A 19,980-nucleotide genomic window follows, 5' to 3' on the forward strand; every position below is an offset into this window, starting at 1 on the left:
CATTCGAACAATGTGCACGACTTCAGTACAGTGCGACCATGGAGCGCGATGAGCAAGCGGTTTGGGCGGGAGAAACTGCATAAGTCACATAACTTATGCGGCGCACTACTTCGCAAAGGCTGAAGTATCTGCGCAGCAACTTTTCAGAAAGAGCGCGGCGATGAGCAGGAGTCCAAACCCACACCAAGTAGCCGGGCGCGTAACTGACGAATGAGCGTCCGAGGTTGTACTTAGCGGCGTCAGCCTCTTGTTGACGGTTAATTCGCAGGCGTGCGAATTGCCGCGCTTCCTCAGTACGCTGAACGAAGGTGTCGGCGTCGAGGTCAGCGTCAGAGTCGCAGTTGGGGTCAACGGGCAGTATAGCATCCAACGGATGGGTCACTTGCCGACCGAAGACAAGCTTAAAGGGGGTCAGTCGGGTTGTCTCCTGCAGGGCGGTGTTGTACGCAAACGTTATGTACGGCAGAATGGTGTCCCAAGCTCGATGCTCGACGTCAACATACATAGAAAGCATGTCGGCTAGTGTGCGGTTGAGTCACTCTACCAACCCGTTTGTCTGTGGGTGATAGGCCGTAGCACGTCGATACTGGTGTGCGTTAGAGCCATCACGGGCAGGGTTAAGCGGGCAGTGAAAGCAGTTCCCCTGTCAGTAACAGCAACGGCGGGGGCTCCATGACGCAGGACAATGTTGTGAATGTATAATTGCGCCACTTCTGCAGCAGTTCCTTTGACAAGGGACGTGATCTCTACCGTGTCAAGTATTCGGTGGCAACGACGATCCAACGCTTTCCAGACAAAGACTTCATTGGTGAAAACGGGTCTTCGGTGGATCGATGGGGTGAAGAAATCCGGCTGGTTTCAACGGACGAGACTTCCGGCGTTGGCAGTCACGGCGTGTTTTTACGTAGGCCCGCACCGATGTGAGCAGCCTAGGCCAATAGTACTTTTGTTTAATTCGCGCGAGTGTACGACATACTCCGAGTTGGCCGGCGGAGGGTGCATCATGACAGGCACTCAATCTCTGGCAGCAACTGCGATGGTACGACAAGCAGGAACGGTTCTTTGTTGCTGGCAAAGTTGCGCTTGTAGAGAACACCGGATTGTAAAGTGAAGGTGTGGATCCCGCGACAAAAAAACACGCGGGACGCGAGCGTCGACGCCTTCGAGGTAATCGATGAGCGGCGCGAACTCCGAGTCCGCCCGCTGAAGCTGCGCCATGTGGGTCGTACTATAACAGCGCCCAGGAAAGGAAAATTATCGGCGGGTTCTTCGGGACCGATTGTGAAAGGCGCACGCGACAAACATTCCGCATCGTGCTGCTTACGGCCCCACTTGTAGACGACTGTTAAGTCGTATTCTTGCAAGTGTAAGCTCCATTCAGCCAATCGTCCTTAGGGGTTGTTGAGGCCCGCCAGCCAGCATAAAGAGTGGCGGTCGCTTACCACACGGAAGGGTCACCCGTAGAGGTACGGTTGGAACTTGCTGATGGCCCATATCACGGCAAGGCACTCTTTCTCTGTCGTAGAATAATTGGTCTCGGAGCGCGTAAGTGTTCGGCTGGCATAACTCATGACCCGTTCTGCACCATCTTGCCACTGGATCAGTACCGCACCAAGGCCTACATTGCTGGCATCAGTGTGGATGTCCGTGGCAGCGTGTTCATCGAAATGGGCGAGTATCGGAGTACGTTGTAGACGGCAACGAAGCTCGACAAATGCAGCTTCTTGGTCGCTCCCCCACACAAAGGGCGTGTCGTCGCGAGTCAGTGAGTTCAACGGTTCGGTGATTCGCGAAAAATTTTGAACAAAGCGCCGATAATACGAGCACAGACCCAAAAACCGGCGAACGGCCTTCTTGTCAGTTTGGCGTGTCAAACCTGAGACGACAGCGGCCTTGCAAGGGTACGGGCGAACACCTTGTGCGCTGACAACGAGACCAAGAAAGCGAAGTTCCTGAAAGAAAAAACTGCATTTCTTGGATGCGATGGTGAGTTGTGCGGATTTGAGTGCTTGTAGCACAACGCGCAACCGCTCCAAGTGTTGGTCAAACGTGGTCGAAAATATAACGACATCGTCCAGGTACACCAGGCAGGACTGCCACTTCAAGCCGGAGAAAACGGTGTCCATCTTGCGTTGGAACGTGGCCGGTGCTGAGCACAAATCAAATGGGAGCACCTTAACCTGATAGAAACCGTCGGACGTCACGAAAGCCATCTTCTCCCGGTCTCTCTCGTTTATTTAGATTTGCCAGTACCCACTTTTAAAATCTAATGGCGAAAAGTGTCGGGCGCCCCGTAATCGGTCAAGCGCGTCGTCTATCCTGGGCAGTGGGTAAACGTCCTTTTTGGTCACGCTATTAAGTTTTCTGCAGTCAACACAGAAACGCAGTGTTGTCTTTTTTTTTGACAAGAACCACAGGCGATGCCCATGGGCTCGTGGACGGCTGAATGACATCGTCCGCAAGCTTTTCGGCAACTTCATATTGAATGGCTTCTCGCTCCATCGGCGAGACACGGTAGGGGCGCTGGCAGACGGGTCACGTAGGCGCGTCAGTGATGATACGGTGCTTGGCGAGTGGAGTGCGGCCAACCTTCGAACACGTAGCGAAACAGCCCGCAAAGCCTGCCAAGAGGTCCGACAGGAGATCCTTCTTAACAGATGGCAAGGCCGGATTTATTTTGACTGACTGAAGAGCGTAGTGTGGGCCAGCATTCTCTGGAGTGGGTCCTCCCACGGTGCACAAACCTGGGACCTCAGCAACGTCGTGGAGGAAGGCAATAGCCGTGCCTTTGACGAGGTGCTGATATTCGTAAGAAAAGTTGGTCAGGAGGACGTGGGTACGGCTGTCATGTAGTCGGACAAGACCTCGGGCAACGACAAGGCCCCGCTCAAGCAGCAGTGGGGTATGGCCATCCGCCAGGCCCTCGTAGTCGTCAAATAGGTCGTTCCGCACGAGAACCAAGACACTGCACCGGGGCGGCACCGTGACATCATTCTCGAATATGCGCAGAGCGTTGCTGTAAGGATCTCGGGAGCCAGTGCGGGCCACGGCCTGTTTGGTCGAGAACGTGACACATGCGTCCTTAAAGTCAATCACAGCGCCGTTCGCCTGCAGGAAATCGATCCCCGGAATCAAGTCTCTGGAACACTCAGAGAGCACGACAAATTCACCAACGTACGTAAAACTACGAATTCCAACTCTAGCCGTGCACATGCCAACCGAGGAAATTAGGTGGCCACCATCGGTGCGCATGTGGGTCCCCGCCCACTTTGTCAAAACCATTTTAAAGTCTCCAGCAAAGGCACGGCTCATAACAGAATAATCAGCACCGGTATCGAGCAGCGCGGTAATCTCAGTGCTATCAATTGTCACCAGCAAATCGGATGCAGCGTATCGGGTACTGTCGCTGCCGCTCTCTGTCCAGGTATCATCGGCTCGATGGTTTCGCGATGCAGGATCTTGACACGTCTCGACGTCAGCGGCCTTGCCTGCAGAGGTCGCTGGTGTGTTTTCCCGACGCGGACTGGGCGAGCGACGGCCAGCAGAGCTACTCTGGCGGCCGGGGATGGAAGCACGATAGCGGAGAGGCGAAGGCGAACGTGACTCGCGCCTTCCAGAGTAAACACGGTTCTGGCGCGCCCAGAGATGCTCCACAATATCTTGCGGCCGTTCATCGTTCTGAGGACAAGGTGCGTCGGGAAGGAAACCGCGAAGACCAACTTGGCGGTACCGACAGGCTCCCCGGGCTGACCGGGCTCCCCACAGTGGTAGCATAGAGGCCTACGGTCGGGTGTACGCCACAAATCCGACTTCCGTGGACGTGGCTCAGCTGTAGCAGGTGCAGTTGCATAATATGGGGTGCTGCTACTGGCGGGAGACGTCGAGGTGATACCGTAGCCAGATGCGGTTTCGTGACATGTGCCGATGCTGCTCATGGAAGGCGTCGCAGTAGCGGGACTGTAGCCAGCCGTGCGACGTCCAACGGATGCGTATGTGGGTCTGGGATCGAACTGGGGCGGCGCTCCGGAAACAGGAGGCGCCTGCTCAACCTGCCGCAGTTCGTCCGTGACGACTTCTGTCTGCGCTACCAGCGACGCAGGCGCAACCTGGGGCGGACGGAATCGTTGGAGTTCCTCCTAGACAACTGACCGAATCAGTTCGCGTAAGGTGTCTGCACTGCCGCCGAGGCACGACAAAAATGTCTCGGGCACAATGCTCTTGATGTCCCGGTTATATTGGCGGGCCCGTTGTTCGAGTGTCGTCTCCATGCTGGTCGCCTCGCAGAGATATTCCGCTACAGTGCGGGGTGGGCTGCGTGCGAGGCCTGCGAAGAGTTCCTGCTTAACCCCTCGCATGAGATGGCGAAGCTTCTCCTCCGTCAGGTCGGAGTTGGTACGCTCGAATAGACGGGCCGTGTCCTCGACGTACATGCACACACTTTCGTTCGTGCCCTGATTTCGGGAGTGCAGCGCAGCTTCGGCCTTCTCCCGGCGGTCGGCGTTGGGGAATGTAGCCACGAGATTCCGGCAAAACGTCTCCCAGGTGGGAAGGGTGTTCTTGTGGTTTTCAAACCACGTCCGGGCAGACTCTTTAAGAGCAAAATATACATTGTGGAGCTTGCGCTCATCGCTCCAGCTGTTGTAGCGGGCGACCCGCTCGAAGGTCTCCAGCCAATCCTCAGCGTCTTCCAACACGTCACCGTGAAAAGATGGCGGTGTTCGCGGTGGGTGGAAAACAATCGGCGCCGGGCGCCGGGTGTCAATGGCCATGGCAGTTGGGCACAACGGGCTAGGCTGGGTGAATTGGTGAAGCTGGGTCATTGAGTGAATAGGAACATTAGGTTTTAGGTTAAAGCTTAAATTTTTAGGAAGAAAAGACCTATTTCGTTTTATATGAGAGACATTTAAAAAATTGGCTTCTGTGTGCCTAAAAACCTTATCAGTCATTGAAATATTGGAATATTGCTTTAAGTGATGCGCTCTCACAATTTCGAGCGCTCGCTTGAGATAATTGAGCTGGAGCAGAGGCCGAATAATACTATATTTGAAAAGGTAGGTCGCTTAAATAGCTCAACGGCAAACACAGAAGCACGCAGGCCAGAATGTGACTCCCAGTGTTTGTTATTCAAAATGTTATTGTTTGCAATTCTCTGTTGTGTCGCGGAGCGTTTACCTTGTTTGGCGTTTGCAAATGGAGTGCGTATTGGCGGATAATCGCCTCGGAAAGTTTTCAGTTTTGTCACGGCAACAAGGTTGCCTACGCTCCAATAGGGCATCGCTCTACAATAAATGACTGCCGAAATGTCTGTGTTAATGACGTTATAGTTTTTAGTGTTTTATGGTATTTGTACATTATCATTGAACTGGTATTTTTCCCGACGGTTTTTCCGCACAGCGCCCCTTGCTGACGTGCTGAAGGGGCAGTTCTTCAGCACGTTGCTCAAGGCGTCGTCTCTTTCTGCCCGCAATTCGTGGACCGATGAGACAAGGGTCATATACGATGAGACCGACGTGAAGAGTGACTACGTGAGGACGGCCAACCTCATGACAATCTCGCCTGCTATCCTCCAGCCGACCTTCTTTTTTACCGAAGGCCCTGCTGCGTTCAACTTCGGCGGTGCCGGAATGGTGAGCTTGCATACTTCCATACCGAACCAGGCCACTTCGTTAACCAAACGAGCGAAAATGCTTGCCTAAAAGAGCGAAATACCTTTCAAGGTCAGTGGTCTTCATCTTCTAAAAAAAAGGGCCAGGTATAGTGCTTGATCGGTTGCATTCGTGGTACAGTTTGCCGCACATCGGCTGTATACCTGTATACTTTAGTGATACCGGAATTGCCTTGAGTAAACAAGGCTGATTATCACTACCTCGTCAGGACGCCTGATTGTTTTCACTTCTCGCTGAGGTATACAACAGATATGGAATGGTTTATTTTGTTCATTGCAGATATATTTTTCGTAAATGAGCTATAACAGCTACGGAGCATCGCATTTTAGGTTCAGTAAATTTGCCAAGCTGATATGTTTTAAACTGTTGGTGTGAAAAAATATTCGCTAGTTAAGAGACAGGATATGATTAGATTTCTAATTAATACATGTATTTATTTTGTGAATAATTATGCAACACGTACTTCAACAAAAGAAAACGCAGTCGCCGCGAGAGATTGTCTTTAATTGTATCATAATGAATCCTTGAGGACCAGCAGCAGAAATTTCGAGTTATAAAATTTATTTAGAAGGCCCGATGCGATCTCTAGTAAACCTTCTTTCATTACATTTTGAATTTGCATACGTTACCTTTAGTGGTTAAAGGAGAACAAATTTCTTTTGGAACACACGTATAGAAAAGCGTATTACCCGACCTCGCACCACCAGCTGCACACCTTGGACATCTCTCAGCGAAGCACCAAGAAACTCTAACCGGAACCTGTTTCCAAAGTGGCATTGCCGCTTCTGTAGCTAAGCTTTTTTCGCGACTGTTATTTAACTACTGCGGCCTTTACTGTAGCAGTTTTTCTGTCGATTTCATTCAACTTAGGTAATCAGATTAAGTACTCTTACTCATATTAAATGTCGGACTGATGGATGGTACAGGAATTTATCATGCGATATACAGCTCACAGTAAATACAATTCTAACTTGTCACTGCCGCTTCGTTGGGACATTGCCAAAGAGCCCTAAAGGCTGTGTAGGTGAGAGCGCTTCCAGCATGGATATGAACAGAGTTTAACGCGAAGACAAAATGCGCTCGCCATGCACGACATTGACGTCCCGGTGACTCTTGTGTAAGCGAACACTGAAAAGTGCGGTGACGTGCTCTCTTGCATTGAAGCCACTGAACCTAAGATAGACGTATAGGCCTGCAGCGAAATAGCGGCAAATTGGTCGCGAGACAGGCATTTTCTTCCTTGCTTACTCGCCTGAAGTGCAGCATTCATAGCCATTATAATGACGGCAGCTGGTTGGCAGCGTCGACACCATCACTAAATCTATCGCTTGTGTCGGCAAGTGTCCTGAGGAAGAGCATGGCAGACGAGACAGTGATTGTCTATTTAGGTTTATTTGTTAGAAAATTCTCCAAGGCCTAATAAAGAAATTGACAGGAATTAGAGTGCTTTCTTTTGCTGTGCAAGCCGGAGAACTAAACAACAGCTGCGCTGAGCTGACCATGCTGACCGAACTCAAATCGCCAACTGTTTCGCTCTAACCGCGAAACGATATTTGGCTCCTTAAGGTTTAACCGCTCCACCTCGAGGCTAATCATTATATACAGCTTTCTTGAGTCTTAACATGTGCTGCTTAATTTTATATTAAAGGTACAAATAAAGTGATCGCACCTTATGTGAGCAAACAGACTCGCAGCGCCACCTGCTAGCGAGAATAAACGGGGTGGGTGAGACGCGTTGTCCGGTGTTAAATGTCCTATAGTCGCATTACAACTAAAGAACAAAGCGGAAAATGCCCCTTAAAGGAGGTCCTCCAGGCAATGGTGTAAACCCTCTCCTTCTTAACCGATCCACTTGGACTTGCTAGCGTGAAGTCGCAGGAGGGAAGCAGGTGAACGGGGAATCATCATTATCATCATCCTTACTACGCACAATGCCGGGCAAAGGCCTCTCCCGTGTCTTTACATATTAACCCTCTCCTTTGCCAGCCGCGGCCACCCTCTCTCCGAAAAGTTCTTAATCTCATCTTCCCACCATAAAAGCGCTTGCGCTACAGCTCAACAAAATTATCCTATCCTATCCTCTTCCGCCCACCTAACTTTCAGCCATTCGTTGCTACGCTTGCTTCTGTCGGAATCCACTCCGCAACACTTAAGGGCCAGCGGTTATCTTCCCTTCGCATTACATGCCCTGCCCAAGCCTATTTCTTGCTCTTGATTTCGACTAGGATGTCATTAACCCTGGTTTGTTCGCACACCAACTCTGCCCGCTACCTTGCTAACAGGGAATACCAGGGCTTAATCGGATGAACCGCGGCCTCATGAAAATTTGTGGACACCATTGGGTGGAGGGTCTTCTCTCAGGAAGTCTGCTCATCGTTCTCGAGTTGCATCCGCCTATACCAATAGCTGTAGCTCTAAAAAGTGCCCGCACTGTTTCCTTCTCGCCCTGACGACTCAAGTGCTTCCCTCCGCAACAGGCCCACTCACAATCGCGCGCGTAGCAGCCTGCATTGGCAGCTCCTGCATCATAGCGGGCGTCGCAATTAGTGTTATTTTTCTCCTGTAGGATGTGCTTAGTAGTGTTTCTACTTGGCTGAATATGGCAATGGTGAACGCCAAGGTTTAGTACCTCGCGTGTTGTTCTTGCCGATGGGCCTTTGTTTAAGTGGATTAGGCGGATCTAGATGTAGTGCCTAGGGACGGTATTTTTGTCGAAATAATGGTGATCTTCTCGACATCCACGCCGTGCTACGGCTGCGCAGCGAACTATTCCAGAATGATCGGCAGTGCGTGGAGCCATTTGTCTGCTTCTTTTTGAGTGCATCGTGGACGCATTCTCACGTTATTGTCTGAGATTTCCTATGAAATGCCGGCGAATTTCACAACATAGACGCCACACACTTGGGCCGCTCCGCGATTCCGTCTACGGAGAACTCGCCCGAGAGATTCGCGCTGCGTGCTGCTGGTGCCACTTTCGGGCGTCGTCCCTCGAGCATCCTGTCAAAACGAAAGCTCGGCAGACACTGCTGTGCGCCTTTTGTACGTCGGCAACATGGAGAAGTCGATAGGTATCATGTCATTGCTTAACCATGGCTAGCAGTCCGTAGAGAAGCCATCTTTGCGTGCAGAAACTGTGGATTGCCAAGCCAAGCGCAGCGTCGATGGTCGTGCGTTGGCGGTGTTTTCACAAGGATGATTTCTTTCTCGCAGGTAATAGCTGCGTGCCATTAAACCAATTTTTGGTTTTAATTGAACGATTAGGGTGGTAATCGTGGTTGGTAGTCATAATTAGGGCCGCGAGGAGATCTCAATGCTCGTAAAATTGTACCTCTTCGTAACCAAAGTTGAAATTAAAGCACTAGCATATTATGCGTTTTACATTTTCGCGTTTATGTCTGTTCATTCTGTGTTCTGTGCACACGTGGTTCACGGTTATCTACGTAAAAGCTCTGAGCGAAAGACCAGACTGTAGAAACCAGCTCATTTGAGAAATTACGGACTGGTCGGCAAGAAAAAAATAAAGCGGCGAAGCAGGTTGAGTTAACTCGCTGGCAAGGGGCAAGTGTTTGCACGCTAGACATGATCGGTAAGCTGTACTTGATCCGTTTCACGCCAGGGAATTGGATTACCGGCAAGTAAAAGGAGAAACTGGAGCTTGCGTTTACCACCCTATCCACCCTATCGCCTCGACTCGATTGTATCCAGTTCACGGCGCAACGTACGTAAGTGAGCAGGCTTTTCTCCAGCGGTCCTCTGCAGAGAAAACGAAGCGAAATCTCACAGAAGGTACTGGGTATAGTGCTTCCGCTGAAGCGAGCCTGCACAGAAATAAACGCAAGAAGCGAGCACCTCGCCCTAGACACACCATTGGATCTGTTCCCAAGCACACCACTCCAGCGCTCTAAACAAGTTTGCTTGTGCATGTACGTACAAGAACGTTGCTTGATCGATATAACTAATGGCCACACGTGAATGCTACTGGGTGTGAGCTTGCTCAATTGCAATCCAAGCGCACGACGGTCAGAAGTGAAGCCATCGTGAACCATTTTACCTTTCAGCGTTTTCGCAAACCATTGTTTACATGAAACAATGCAGCATAAACCCGAGATGTGCTCGCATTTTTCAGATTTTCGCACCGTGTAAGAACAGTCAGCACTGCTGATCATGGCATGTCGATAAACATCCATCAACACTTCGTGGAAATCTCCAATACTGTTTGCCCTCATGGAAAAGCTTTGTACCCATGAAATCCAGGCCGTTCGTCTGTCGCTTTTTAATGCTGGCTATCGCTCTGCTATGTGACTAGTGGAGCTTATAAGCTCTCGGGTTCTATTAAAAAAAGCGGCTAATTTTTCCTGTGCCTATTATTATATGCCTATTCCAAGTTTGAAACAAGCTTATATGGGTGGTGTGGTTGCTTCCAAAAGCGATACATTGCAGCACCTCATATGCGGGACTCGCTACGTTGATTGACGGGGTATTCGTCCCCATAATAAATTAGATATACTGCTGGTAGCCTTGATTAGTTGCGTAGATTTTGCCAGAAACCAGCCGAAAGCAACACCCATCAGTTGTGTAACAGCGGCTAAAGCCGTAGCGAAGGACGCAACGAAGGCTCGGATTTGCACAGATGTTTTTTTACTAACGCAGTGGCTTTTGTCGGTGCCTGTGCAAGGGCGTATCACCGCTTGCGAAAAAACTAACAGTAATAACTTAACCTGCTCTGCAGCTGGGTATTGTGTAACGCGTCGTATCTGGTGTTGTTGGAGCATCGGGCTCGCCAGTGTTGCGTCAGCACTTTGCTTAGCCCCCATAGTTCCTTACACCTGCTATGTACCGTGGGCTATAAGACTGTTTGCAACCAGGAGACGAAAGTGGACGCTTCTTGACGCGGTAGCAGCTTGGTTCGCAGCAGCGTGCTTCCGGTGTATGTCGGTCAACGAAAATTACCCGGGCTCGGTGCACCGGTAATACTATTTTAAAGCCGATTACCTGAAACGTCCAATAATTAAGCTATTTCCTTCAGGTGACATAAATTACTATTTGCTGTCATTAGTTCGGCAAAGGAATGAGGGCGGTCTTCTAAGCACTGCCTCACGCATCTCCAAAAGTGTGATTCTGTAGAAACTTTTCAATTCTCCCTAACTTGGAGCAGTTCACGGGGATGCCTTAATTTCGCCGCTCCAACAAACATGTTAAAAATATTGGCAATGATTTTAGTGAGTTTTATTTCAGAGGAGGCAGTGCGGAAGTTCATGCCTATTCACCCTCCTAAAGCGCGAGATCGTTTTGCGCGTTTTGCCCTCGGCATTCCTGCTACGAGCGTGCATTACACAGAAGTCCAGCGCATTTCTTTCAATTGTTTGCCTTTGCAGCTCGTGAGTCATGAGGTCATGCACGGCTACGACGTTCTGGGGTCGCAGTTCGACGATAACAACGAGCTGCGCGAGTGGCTTCCTGCTGAATCCAGACAACGCTATGCGAACAACACGGCGTGCGTGCAGAACTCATACAATGCAGTGAGTTTGTCTTAATCCCAGAAGAAAAGGACAACTTGCGGCAGTATTTTGTGACGATTCATGTCAGGCTCAGATCTGTTCCTTTATATCATTGATAGCTGTCTGCATTTAAGTTAATGCAGGTGATCAGGAAATAAGTCGTCTAGAAGTGAAACGTCTAAAAATAATCATCTTGCAGCGCTACATGCAGCGGCAATTTCTCATGAATTTCGGGACTAAGTAGTTGTATAGTGCAACCGTGAGAACCCGAGCTTGAGAGGTGGCGCTCGTGAGACGCCTATCCCCCTGTTGGTTCTTTCCACTAATATGAGCATTTTATTAAGCGGAAAATGCTTTTAGCTACAATTCTCTGAAATCCAAGCAAACATTGTCTGGAAAACACACGAACATGAACCGCCTACTTTTTAGGAAACTTCTGAACTTTTCTGTAAAAGTGGCAGCCAGCTGAAAAGCAACCCTAAAGAAACCATCAGCCCGAACTCAACAGTGTAATACACCACTGGACCATCACCGTAGCTTTTTATTTTTATTACATGGAAGAACTACAGCAATGAATGAATATGTTAAGCGCGATATGTAAACGGTGCCCGATATGTAAACGCGGGGGCACTGAAGACGACATTCATCACATACTGTGGGACTGCCTTGCTCTCAATCCTACAAGGATCCGGCACCTGAAGGTAGGGGGTTTTCCACCGAGCAACCCTGCTTCATATATTGCCTGGACGCAGGGACCACGCCGTCGCTCACTACTGGACTTGATAAAATCAGCATACCTTTTTCCATTACTTTAATCATTACTGCATCCTTCATCGCAACTTGGCCCATTGATGTACATGAGAATAAATTTCATTAAAAAGCTACAATAGCGACTCTCCTCATGAGTAACACACATAATTGTTCTTCGACTAGCGCTCCTCTACAGTGCGCCATACCATCCGCACGGCACTACCTCCGCTGAGACTACTCGGGCGACGAGCCTCCCAGCTGCCACTTCAGACGGGCCGTACGTGCTGCATTCCTCCGCTCTCTGCGCACTCTCCTCCTTCTACGCTAACCACACTTCTAGCAGCTCCCGCGGCAGCCATCCTCCAGTTGCGCATTCCTGCTGTCACCATTCCCTTCTCCTGCTACGGTCACCAGCCCCCGGCCACGCATTCCTAGACTTTCCTCCTTCCTCTACAAACCCCCCACCCACTACTTCCACGATAACCACGTGCCTGTTGCGTCCTCCCCCGATCTGGCTATGTTCGCGTACTTCCGTGGTTACCCGTGACAGCCGCCCTACGGTTGCGCATTCCTAAAGTCTTCCCATTTCCTCCTTCCACGGGAGCACTTCTGCTCTCCTTGCGGTTCCTGCGGCAAACGCCATCCGGTTACGCCGTCCTCCGCTCTCTCGTGCCCTCCACATTCCACGTTAATTACGCTGTGGTTAAGCCTTCCTCCCTCGCTACGCCCTCCCTATTCAACGGTAGGCACGCTGCAGATGTTTACCGCGGCTGCACAGTCCGGTTCGGCATTACACCCTCTCTACACGCTAAACATCCACCTCCTCCTTCGCCGTACATGGCTACCACCTTCCGGTTACCACGACAACTACTGCGGTCACCACGCTGAACCAAATTGAATTTACCCTCGACGAAGAAGTTAACATAAAAATAATATGAAGGAAAGCCGATACGAAAGCTAATGCATAGTCAGGCCTAAGTCGGCAGAAGTCAGTAAAAAATAAATGAAGGAGCACAAAAAGCTAAAAAATGAAATGTGCTTAAAATGCCAATAAAACTAAATTAAAAAGGGGTACAGTAGCAATACTGTGCATATCCGGCAAGCGAATACAGAGTTTAAAGCAACAGAGTGACAGCGGAGATTCAGAGGATAAACCGCGCGCCTTCTAACACTAATTTAGCTTTGGTCGGCACATGTCGTTACGTCACACCCCACCATCAAGCAATGAGAAGGCGCCGCTCACCAAATGCAAAGGCGGATGACAGGTGAGGAGTTGGCGCGGTGCGACCTGCCAGCAGTCAGAGCGCGTGGAAAGTTTTCCCTGACCTGTGGTTGACGTTGGGAGTCATATGGCAGGGAGCATGACATGGCTGTGGGGGTAGAGGAGCGGCGAAGGAGCGCTTTTCAGTCGTGTCAGCGGCTCTTTGTGCAAAAAGAAAGAGGGTCCAAGATGAAGGCGTGCGTAGCGTATTGGTAGGTGTGGAATTGCGAAGGAAGGCAATCTCGCTACTAACGCTGTCGCGTTCGGCTTCCTAAGTGTTGGTTAGGTTTAGCAAATATTATTTTTACACAAAATGCAATGATGAGGTACAGGTTCCGATGATCTTGGTGGAACTCACAGGACGTCCTTGGCAGCGCTGCTCAAAAATCTGAAATCTCGAAATTATAACAAGAAAAGAGCAGTGAAGTAAGCAAAGTAAGTTAAAGAGGTGTCACAGAAATCTGTACACACTTGAAAAGCCGGCGAGCCGTTAAAGGAATCACGCTGGCGCACGCGCCGTCGGTGATTCGAGAAGCTTGGAAAACGTTTCACTCATTGCCGGCGGATAGCGCATAACCTCGACGTTGCTCAATGATGCTCTCTTCACCTCTCTCGCACGTGGCGCCTGTGAGAACTTTTTATTCAGTGAAAGGATAGTTAGGTGACCAAAAATGGCCCTAAACATGTAAAGGAGGAGCCCTTAGTCCGGGACTCGGTTGGACAAGGCCGCTACTCGCGCCCGTTGCAGTAGATCCCTTCAGACTGTAGCCCCGAGCAATTGGGGAGGACTGCCTCCCATGCCTCTCGGGAAGAGGAAGGGTTTGGGGGAAGGGTAGTATTCTCCTGGCAGGCCCAAACCATGTGGATGTCATCGCACACTTCGCCACAGTGAGGGCGGCTCCCATCAATTTTGGAGTCAAATTGTTTTGCTGTTGCAGGACACAACAAAGTGTTGGTTTGCAGGCGCCTGAGAGTTCGCTCATCGGCTTTAATCTGGCACTAAGAAAGGAACGGGAAAAGCCGATGCCGTTCGTCATAGAATTCCAGAATTTCCCTAAACCGCAGAACAGGTTGCTTAATCTCTGAGCCGGAGGAGCATGGGTGAGGTGCCCGGTGGGTATTTTCTTTATTTTATTTATTTGAAAATACTGCAGCCCCATTCTAGGCGCTACAGCAGGAGTGGTTACATATGACGTGGTACAATTCTACGCATAAAAGGGGACATGACAAGAATTTACCGATATAAACGCTACACGCAACACCATACAATGCTACGACTCAATTGCCGACGCAAAATCCGAAATTGGTAATGCACGAATATTTCCATGCAAAGGGCTCCAACTCTCCACGGTACGTGGGAAAAAGTTGTATTTGAAAGCGTTAGTACGGACAAAAAGGTTGGATATTAAGATCGTGATGGCTCCTGGTTACAGATGGTTTTGAAAATGAGATATCCTTGCCCTATGAATGGCAATTAGCAGAATGCACTATTGAGTGAAGAAGTTTTAAGGACTCAGCTTTCCGGCGGGATTCGGGCGGATTTAAGTTTAGGGAAGACATCGCAGAAGAGCGTGAAAAATGAAAGTCGTAGCGGCGGACAATAAATCTTACAGATTTTCGTTGTACAGATTCAATTTGGTCAATTTCACACTGCTTATATGGATTCCAAACATTTGGAGCGCATTCAAGAATATGGCGAATTACTTTTGTACATGAGCAATTTGGTCTCTTTAGGAGCATCCCGTACTGTGCGCCTCAAGTAACCTACCCTTTTATGAGCTTTAGCTGTGATTTGATCGATGTGTTTTTACCATGTGATATTGAAAGAATAGCGCCGAGATATTTATATTCATTTACTCTTTGTAGGGATGAATAATCCTAATTAGAAGGTGATAGGCGGTTGCTGAAAGACATGGCAAATGTTTTGCTGAAATTGATTTTCATTTGCCACGTATTGCACCAGTCACACAACATACCAAAAGACTGATTCAGAAGGAAGTGATAATTGACAGAGTTAATAGTGTGGTACAATACACAATCATCGGCGTATAGACGAATCTTTGAGGTTATACTGTCAGGCAAATCATTAATATAGAGTAAAAACCACAAAGGGCCAAGGACAGAGCCCTGGGGAACACCTGAGGTTACATCAGCTAATGAAGAATCGACGGAATTGAAGCGATCAGACTGGAAGCGGTGCGAGAGGAAATCGGCAATCTAATCAACGAGTTGAGAATTATTGCGAATGACTTTTAGTTTGCACAACAGTTTAGAGTAAAGGACCGTGTCAAAAGCTTTTGAGAAATCGATGAATATGGCGTCTATTCGGTTACCGGCATCTATGCTGAGAAGAATGTCATGTGCAAATTCGGTTAACGGAGTCACTGCACTAAATCAGTTTCGAAACCCGTGTTGAGCCCTTGATAGAAGATTAGTTGCTTCAAGAAATTCCATAATTTGTTTATAAATAAGGTACTCTAGGATCTTACATGAATCTGCAGTTAAAAAGATCGGCCTATAGTTAGAAAGAAGTTGTTTGTTGCCGGATTTATAGGGCGGGAGTACATTGGTAAGTTTCTATGAGGAAGGGACGACGCCACTAGAAAGATTTTTGAAAAATAATTGAGAGATATCGACATGACCAAAGGGAATAACGTGCAAGGAAGGTGTTTGGGATACTGTCCGGTCCAGCGCATTTTTTTGAGTCAAGGTGCAAGATAAGATTTAAAACGCCCTGAGTGATAACCGGGATACCAGGGATAGAACGATCATGATTAAGAAGACTGAAAGATGGAATCATGTTATCATCACGTGCAAAGACAGAATGAAAGCAAACATTAAATGAATCAGATATTTGAGCAGGGCCAGTGACAATTTCTTCATAGATAAAGAATGAGGTGGATGAAGTGCCGGAGGGTAGAACAGAGCGCCAAAATTTACGTGGGTTATCTCTAAGCAGCCCTCGGAGCTGAAAACAAAAATAGAAATTTTTGGCAGAGTGCATTTTATTACGAAGTTCATTTTTCGCATTTTGAAATCGAGCAACAGCATCAGGGTTATTGTTACGTGTCATGCGCCTCAGCCGAGACACACGACGTGACATCTGCAAAACATCGCGATTAATCGAAGGGAGAGTAGGATTTGTTTTCTTCTTTTTGACGGGAACAAACAGTTTAATGCACAGTCTAGCAATCTTCTCAAAATATTCAACGAGGTCATTAACATCGCCGTCACGACTGAGAGCGTAGAAGGAGTCGAAGCACTCGGCCAGTTTGTCGATTACGGCGTTATCGTCAGCATGATGGAAATCCAGAAATGACGTGAACGGGAATTGTGGGTTACTACTGAGGTGCGACAGGCTAAGGAGAACTGCCTCACGGTCGGAAATACTATCGAAAACCGTACAATGATAGCCGGTCTCTATCAGATTGGGGCTTAGGAAGATTAAGTCTAGCAGCGAATTTAGTCTGGCAGGAAACGTAACTATTTGTGTGAGTCCAAGAGAGAGCGAGAGATCTAGCAACTCTTTTCCTAAAGAAGCATCACGGCCAGAATAACACAACGATGGCCAGTGAATACCAGGCACGTTGAAATCACCCATGAAGATCATGTTCGGTGCTGAGACTATGTATGAACTGGCCAACAGAGTGCAAAACATCAACAGATGTTCCGGGGGGTCGGTAAAGAACGCCGATAATAACAGTCTGTTTTTTTAAATAAAGCTTGCACCAAACTGACTCAGTGTTGCAAGGAGCGGGTAGGATGGAAAATCTATAATATGAACGAAGAAGTAAAGCTACACCACCGCCTTTGACGTCATGCATGTCGGCACGGATAGCAAGGTAACCAGGTGGGGTAAATTCAGAGTCATATTTGTCAGTGTGTAGCCAGGTTTCAGTGATGCCAATAATGTGAGGGTCATGGGAGGACACAAGCGCGAGAAGATCGGGGAGTTTGTTTCAGATGCTTCTAGCGTTAAGATTTAAGACAACGAGACTGGTTGGAGAGCTAGGTAGCTGTCAACGGGGTGACGAATGAAGCTCTGTACGTTCGCTTGCTTCGTGAAGGGGTAACGAAGGAGGCTGAGTAGATTCGGTAGCCACGTGACTGGATAACGAAGGAAGCTCAGAAGATTCGGACACATCGTGACGGGGGCCCCGTTTCAAGCCACTCGAGGCTTCATCCCATGTGTACCTGACACCATCAATGAAAGCATGGTCGTACCGAAGCTTCACCTTTGCACCACCGTTACGAAGCGAGGAAGATGCATTCCATATTTTCTTACGAAGGGCTCGGACATTCGCCGAGAAATCCTCAGTGATGTAAAAATTTTCCCCTCTGAGTTTTGACAGGTTCTTCATGACAAGAATCACTGAAATCAAGGATCCTTAGTATGACAGGACGTGTACGTCCAACACTGGGTCGTCCGATGCGATGACAAGGCTCAATACGGGGACACCCTATGCGAAGCTTGTCAGTAAATATTTGGCAGATTTTGGACAATAAACTGTTGCCATCTTCATCAGGACTCTCTAGTAGACCGTGTACAACAAGGTTGTTCCGCCTTGACCGGTTTTCCAAGTCGTATTCTTTACAACCAGGTTGGAAACTGTTTTTTAAGGATGCAATGTCCGAGCTGAGGTTAGCGTTCAAATACTCAGAGGCTGAAGGAGTTGCACATGATTCCAGTGATGAGACACGAGCTTCAAGATCATCAAGACGAGCGGAAAAAGATTTCTTAATATCTGTAATGTCTCTAGTGATTCGGTTTTGACCAGCAAGCAGTTGCGTGAGCTGCGAAAGCACGTCTGCCTCTCCCAGAACGGAAGACGAGTCAGAATTGAAGAGCGTTGCCCGCTTCCCACTAAGATGTTTAGACGAGTTAGCGGAGAATGATCGTTTAGGGGGGCATGGATTTTATTCAACGTCCCCGCTCTGTAGAAGGCGAGAGAAGCAAAATATAGCATTTGAACAGACGCCAAAAAACTCGGCGGGCAGGAAAACTGCAGCAAACAACGATCATAAGATTGAACGCAAAGAGCGTTATCGAGGTAACATACCTGCACGAAGAACATGGAACGATTAGGCATCTTCTAAAGGCTGCTGCCGTCCTGCCCACTGAAGCGGTAAGCCGGTGCGGTCTGATTTATAGTCCGAGGAGGAGCTGACGTAGACCAAGAGCCGAGGGTGATTGGACGATGCAGACTGGCACATGGGAAGCTATCAGGGTCCCAGGCGAGCACGCCAGGTATATCACCGACAAGGGTGACATGGCAGTTCGTAGCCAAACTGATGGTCCCATCTACGGGCCGCAAGCTAGATGGCTGCGCAGGCGCACTTCAGTCGAAGCCGCAAAAAAGCGAAACAGCAACAGCCGCGAGGATGTTCTGCACGAAGAACATGAAACGATTAGGCATCTTGTAAAGGCTACTGCCGTCCGGCCCACTTATGCGCTCGGGTGACCGCGTCCGCAGCCTCGTTATCTCTGAGGCCCTGATGACCCGGAGTCTAAATTATGCGTTTGGCTGACGGGTTCAATTCCCTTACTTCAAGCTTTAGAATATGGTAGCCTAAAGGTGAAACCTCACCAGACAGATAGCGTTCACAGGCTCGACTCGAATTTGTGCTAATTACCTTCGAATTCGGTTCTGAGGTGGCAAGCGCAATGGCTACCTCATCGGCTGACGCTGAATTTGGAGCTCGATACGAGAGGCCGTTAACATATTGGTCCTGGTGAACTACGGCGGCCGTATAGAATCCAATGTTCATGGGCGACGGCTCTGCCACGACGACGTAGTGTATACTTTGTTTGGATCCGTGTTGGTGTTCCGAGGGCTCGCGCTCGCCCCTCTGGTCTGGTTTCGTGTGTCTGCGTGTCCATGTTGCGCGGGAGAGCTTGTGACGCCGTAGCTCCGGAATCCGACACGTATCCTTTGGAGTGCCCTCGACTTGGATGTGCAGGCGGTCTAGCAGGCGGCGCCCGGATGCCGGCTGCGAGAGTCGTGTATACTGGTATACTGGCGGCGGGTCGTCGGAAAGAAGCGACTCGATTTTTCTGGAAGTCACTCTCCACGCGTGACCGACGGTGACGCGTGCCTCAGTGACAAGGTGAGCGTGGATGCTCTGTGTATTTGCGCGCGTGCCTTGGTGTGAAGAAACGAAGAAATGGATGGATGGATAGATGGATGGATGGATGTATGGATGGATGGATGGATGGATGGATGGATGGATGGATGGATGGATGGATGGATGGATGGATGGATGGATGGATGGATGGATGGATGGATGGATGGATGGATGGACGGACGGACGGACGGACGGACGGACGGATGTATCGATGGATGGATTGATGGATGGATGGATGAATAGATAGATAGAAGGACGGACGGACGGACGGATGTGTGTGTCTGTGTGTGTGGGGGGGGGGGCGGTGTGGATGGTTGGGGGATGGTATGAATGGATGGATAAATGGGTGGATGGGTGGATCGATGGATGGATGGATGATAGGGTCGCCCCCTTTGAAATGGGGTGGCAGCAGTTGCCATCATGCTCTGGTTTTCACCCTTCATTTTATTTAACAGTGTTATCACTTCATCTAAATTTCCCATTTAAATATATTTTCACCCCTACACTTCAAACCTTATGTCACCTCTTTGCGTTTGAGCCACCAATCTTCCAATCGCTTATTGCTAACTTCAACCACCGATTAATTTAAACGACCATTGTTCAACCCTAGAGCCTAATGGAGAGTGACTGTGCCTGAATCAACATCCAGATGGATACCATCACATCCTAGTGTGAGGTG

The 19,980-nt window shown here is 49.1% G+C and overlaps 1 protein-coding gene across 1 annotated transcript in view; it reads left to right on the plus strand.

Moving 5' to 3' along the window:
- LOC144120310 (neprilysin-1-like) overlaps positions 1–19,980 on the plus strand; it is a 78,318-nt gene that overhangs the window by 36,758 nt on the left and 21,580 nt on the right. The window contains exons 4-5 of the mRNA XM_077652696.1: positions 5,395–5,627; positions 11,042–11,185. Of these exons, the coding sequence (XP_077508822.1) occupies positions 5,395–5,627; positions 11,042–11,185 (377 nt within the window). The remainder of the gene's footprint in view (positions 1–5,394; positions 5,628–11,041; positions 11,186–19,980) is intronic.

Source organism: Amblyomma americanum, chromosome 2 (genome assembly GCF_052857255.1).
Source record: "Amblyomma americanum isolate KBUSLIRL-KWMA chromosome 2, ASM5285725v1, whole genome shotgun sequence".
Lineage (NCBI taxonomy): Eukaryota > Metazoa > Arthropoda > Arachnida > Ixodida > Ixodidae > Amblyomma > Amblyomma americanum.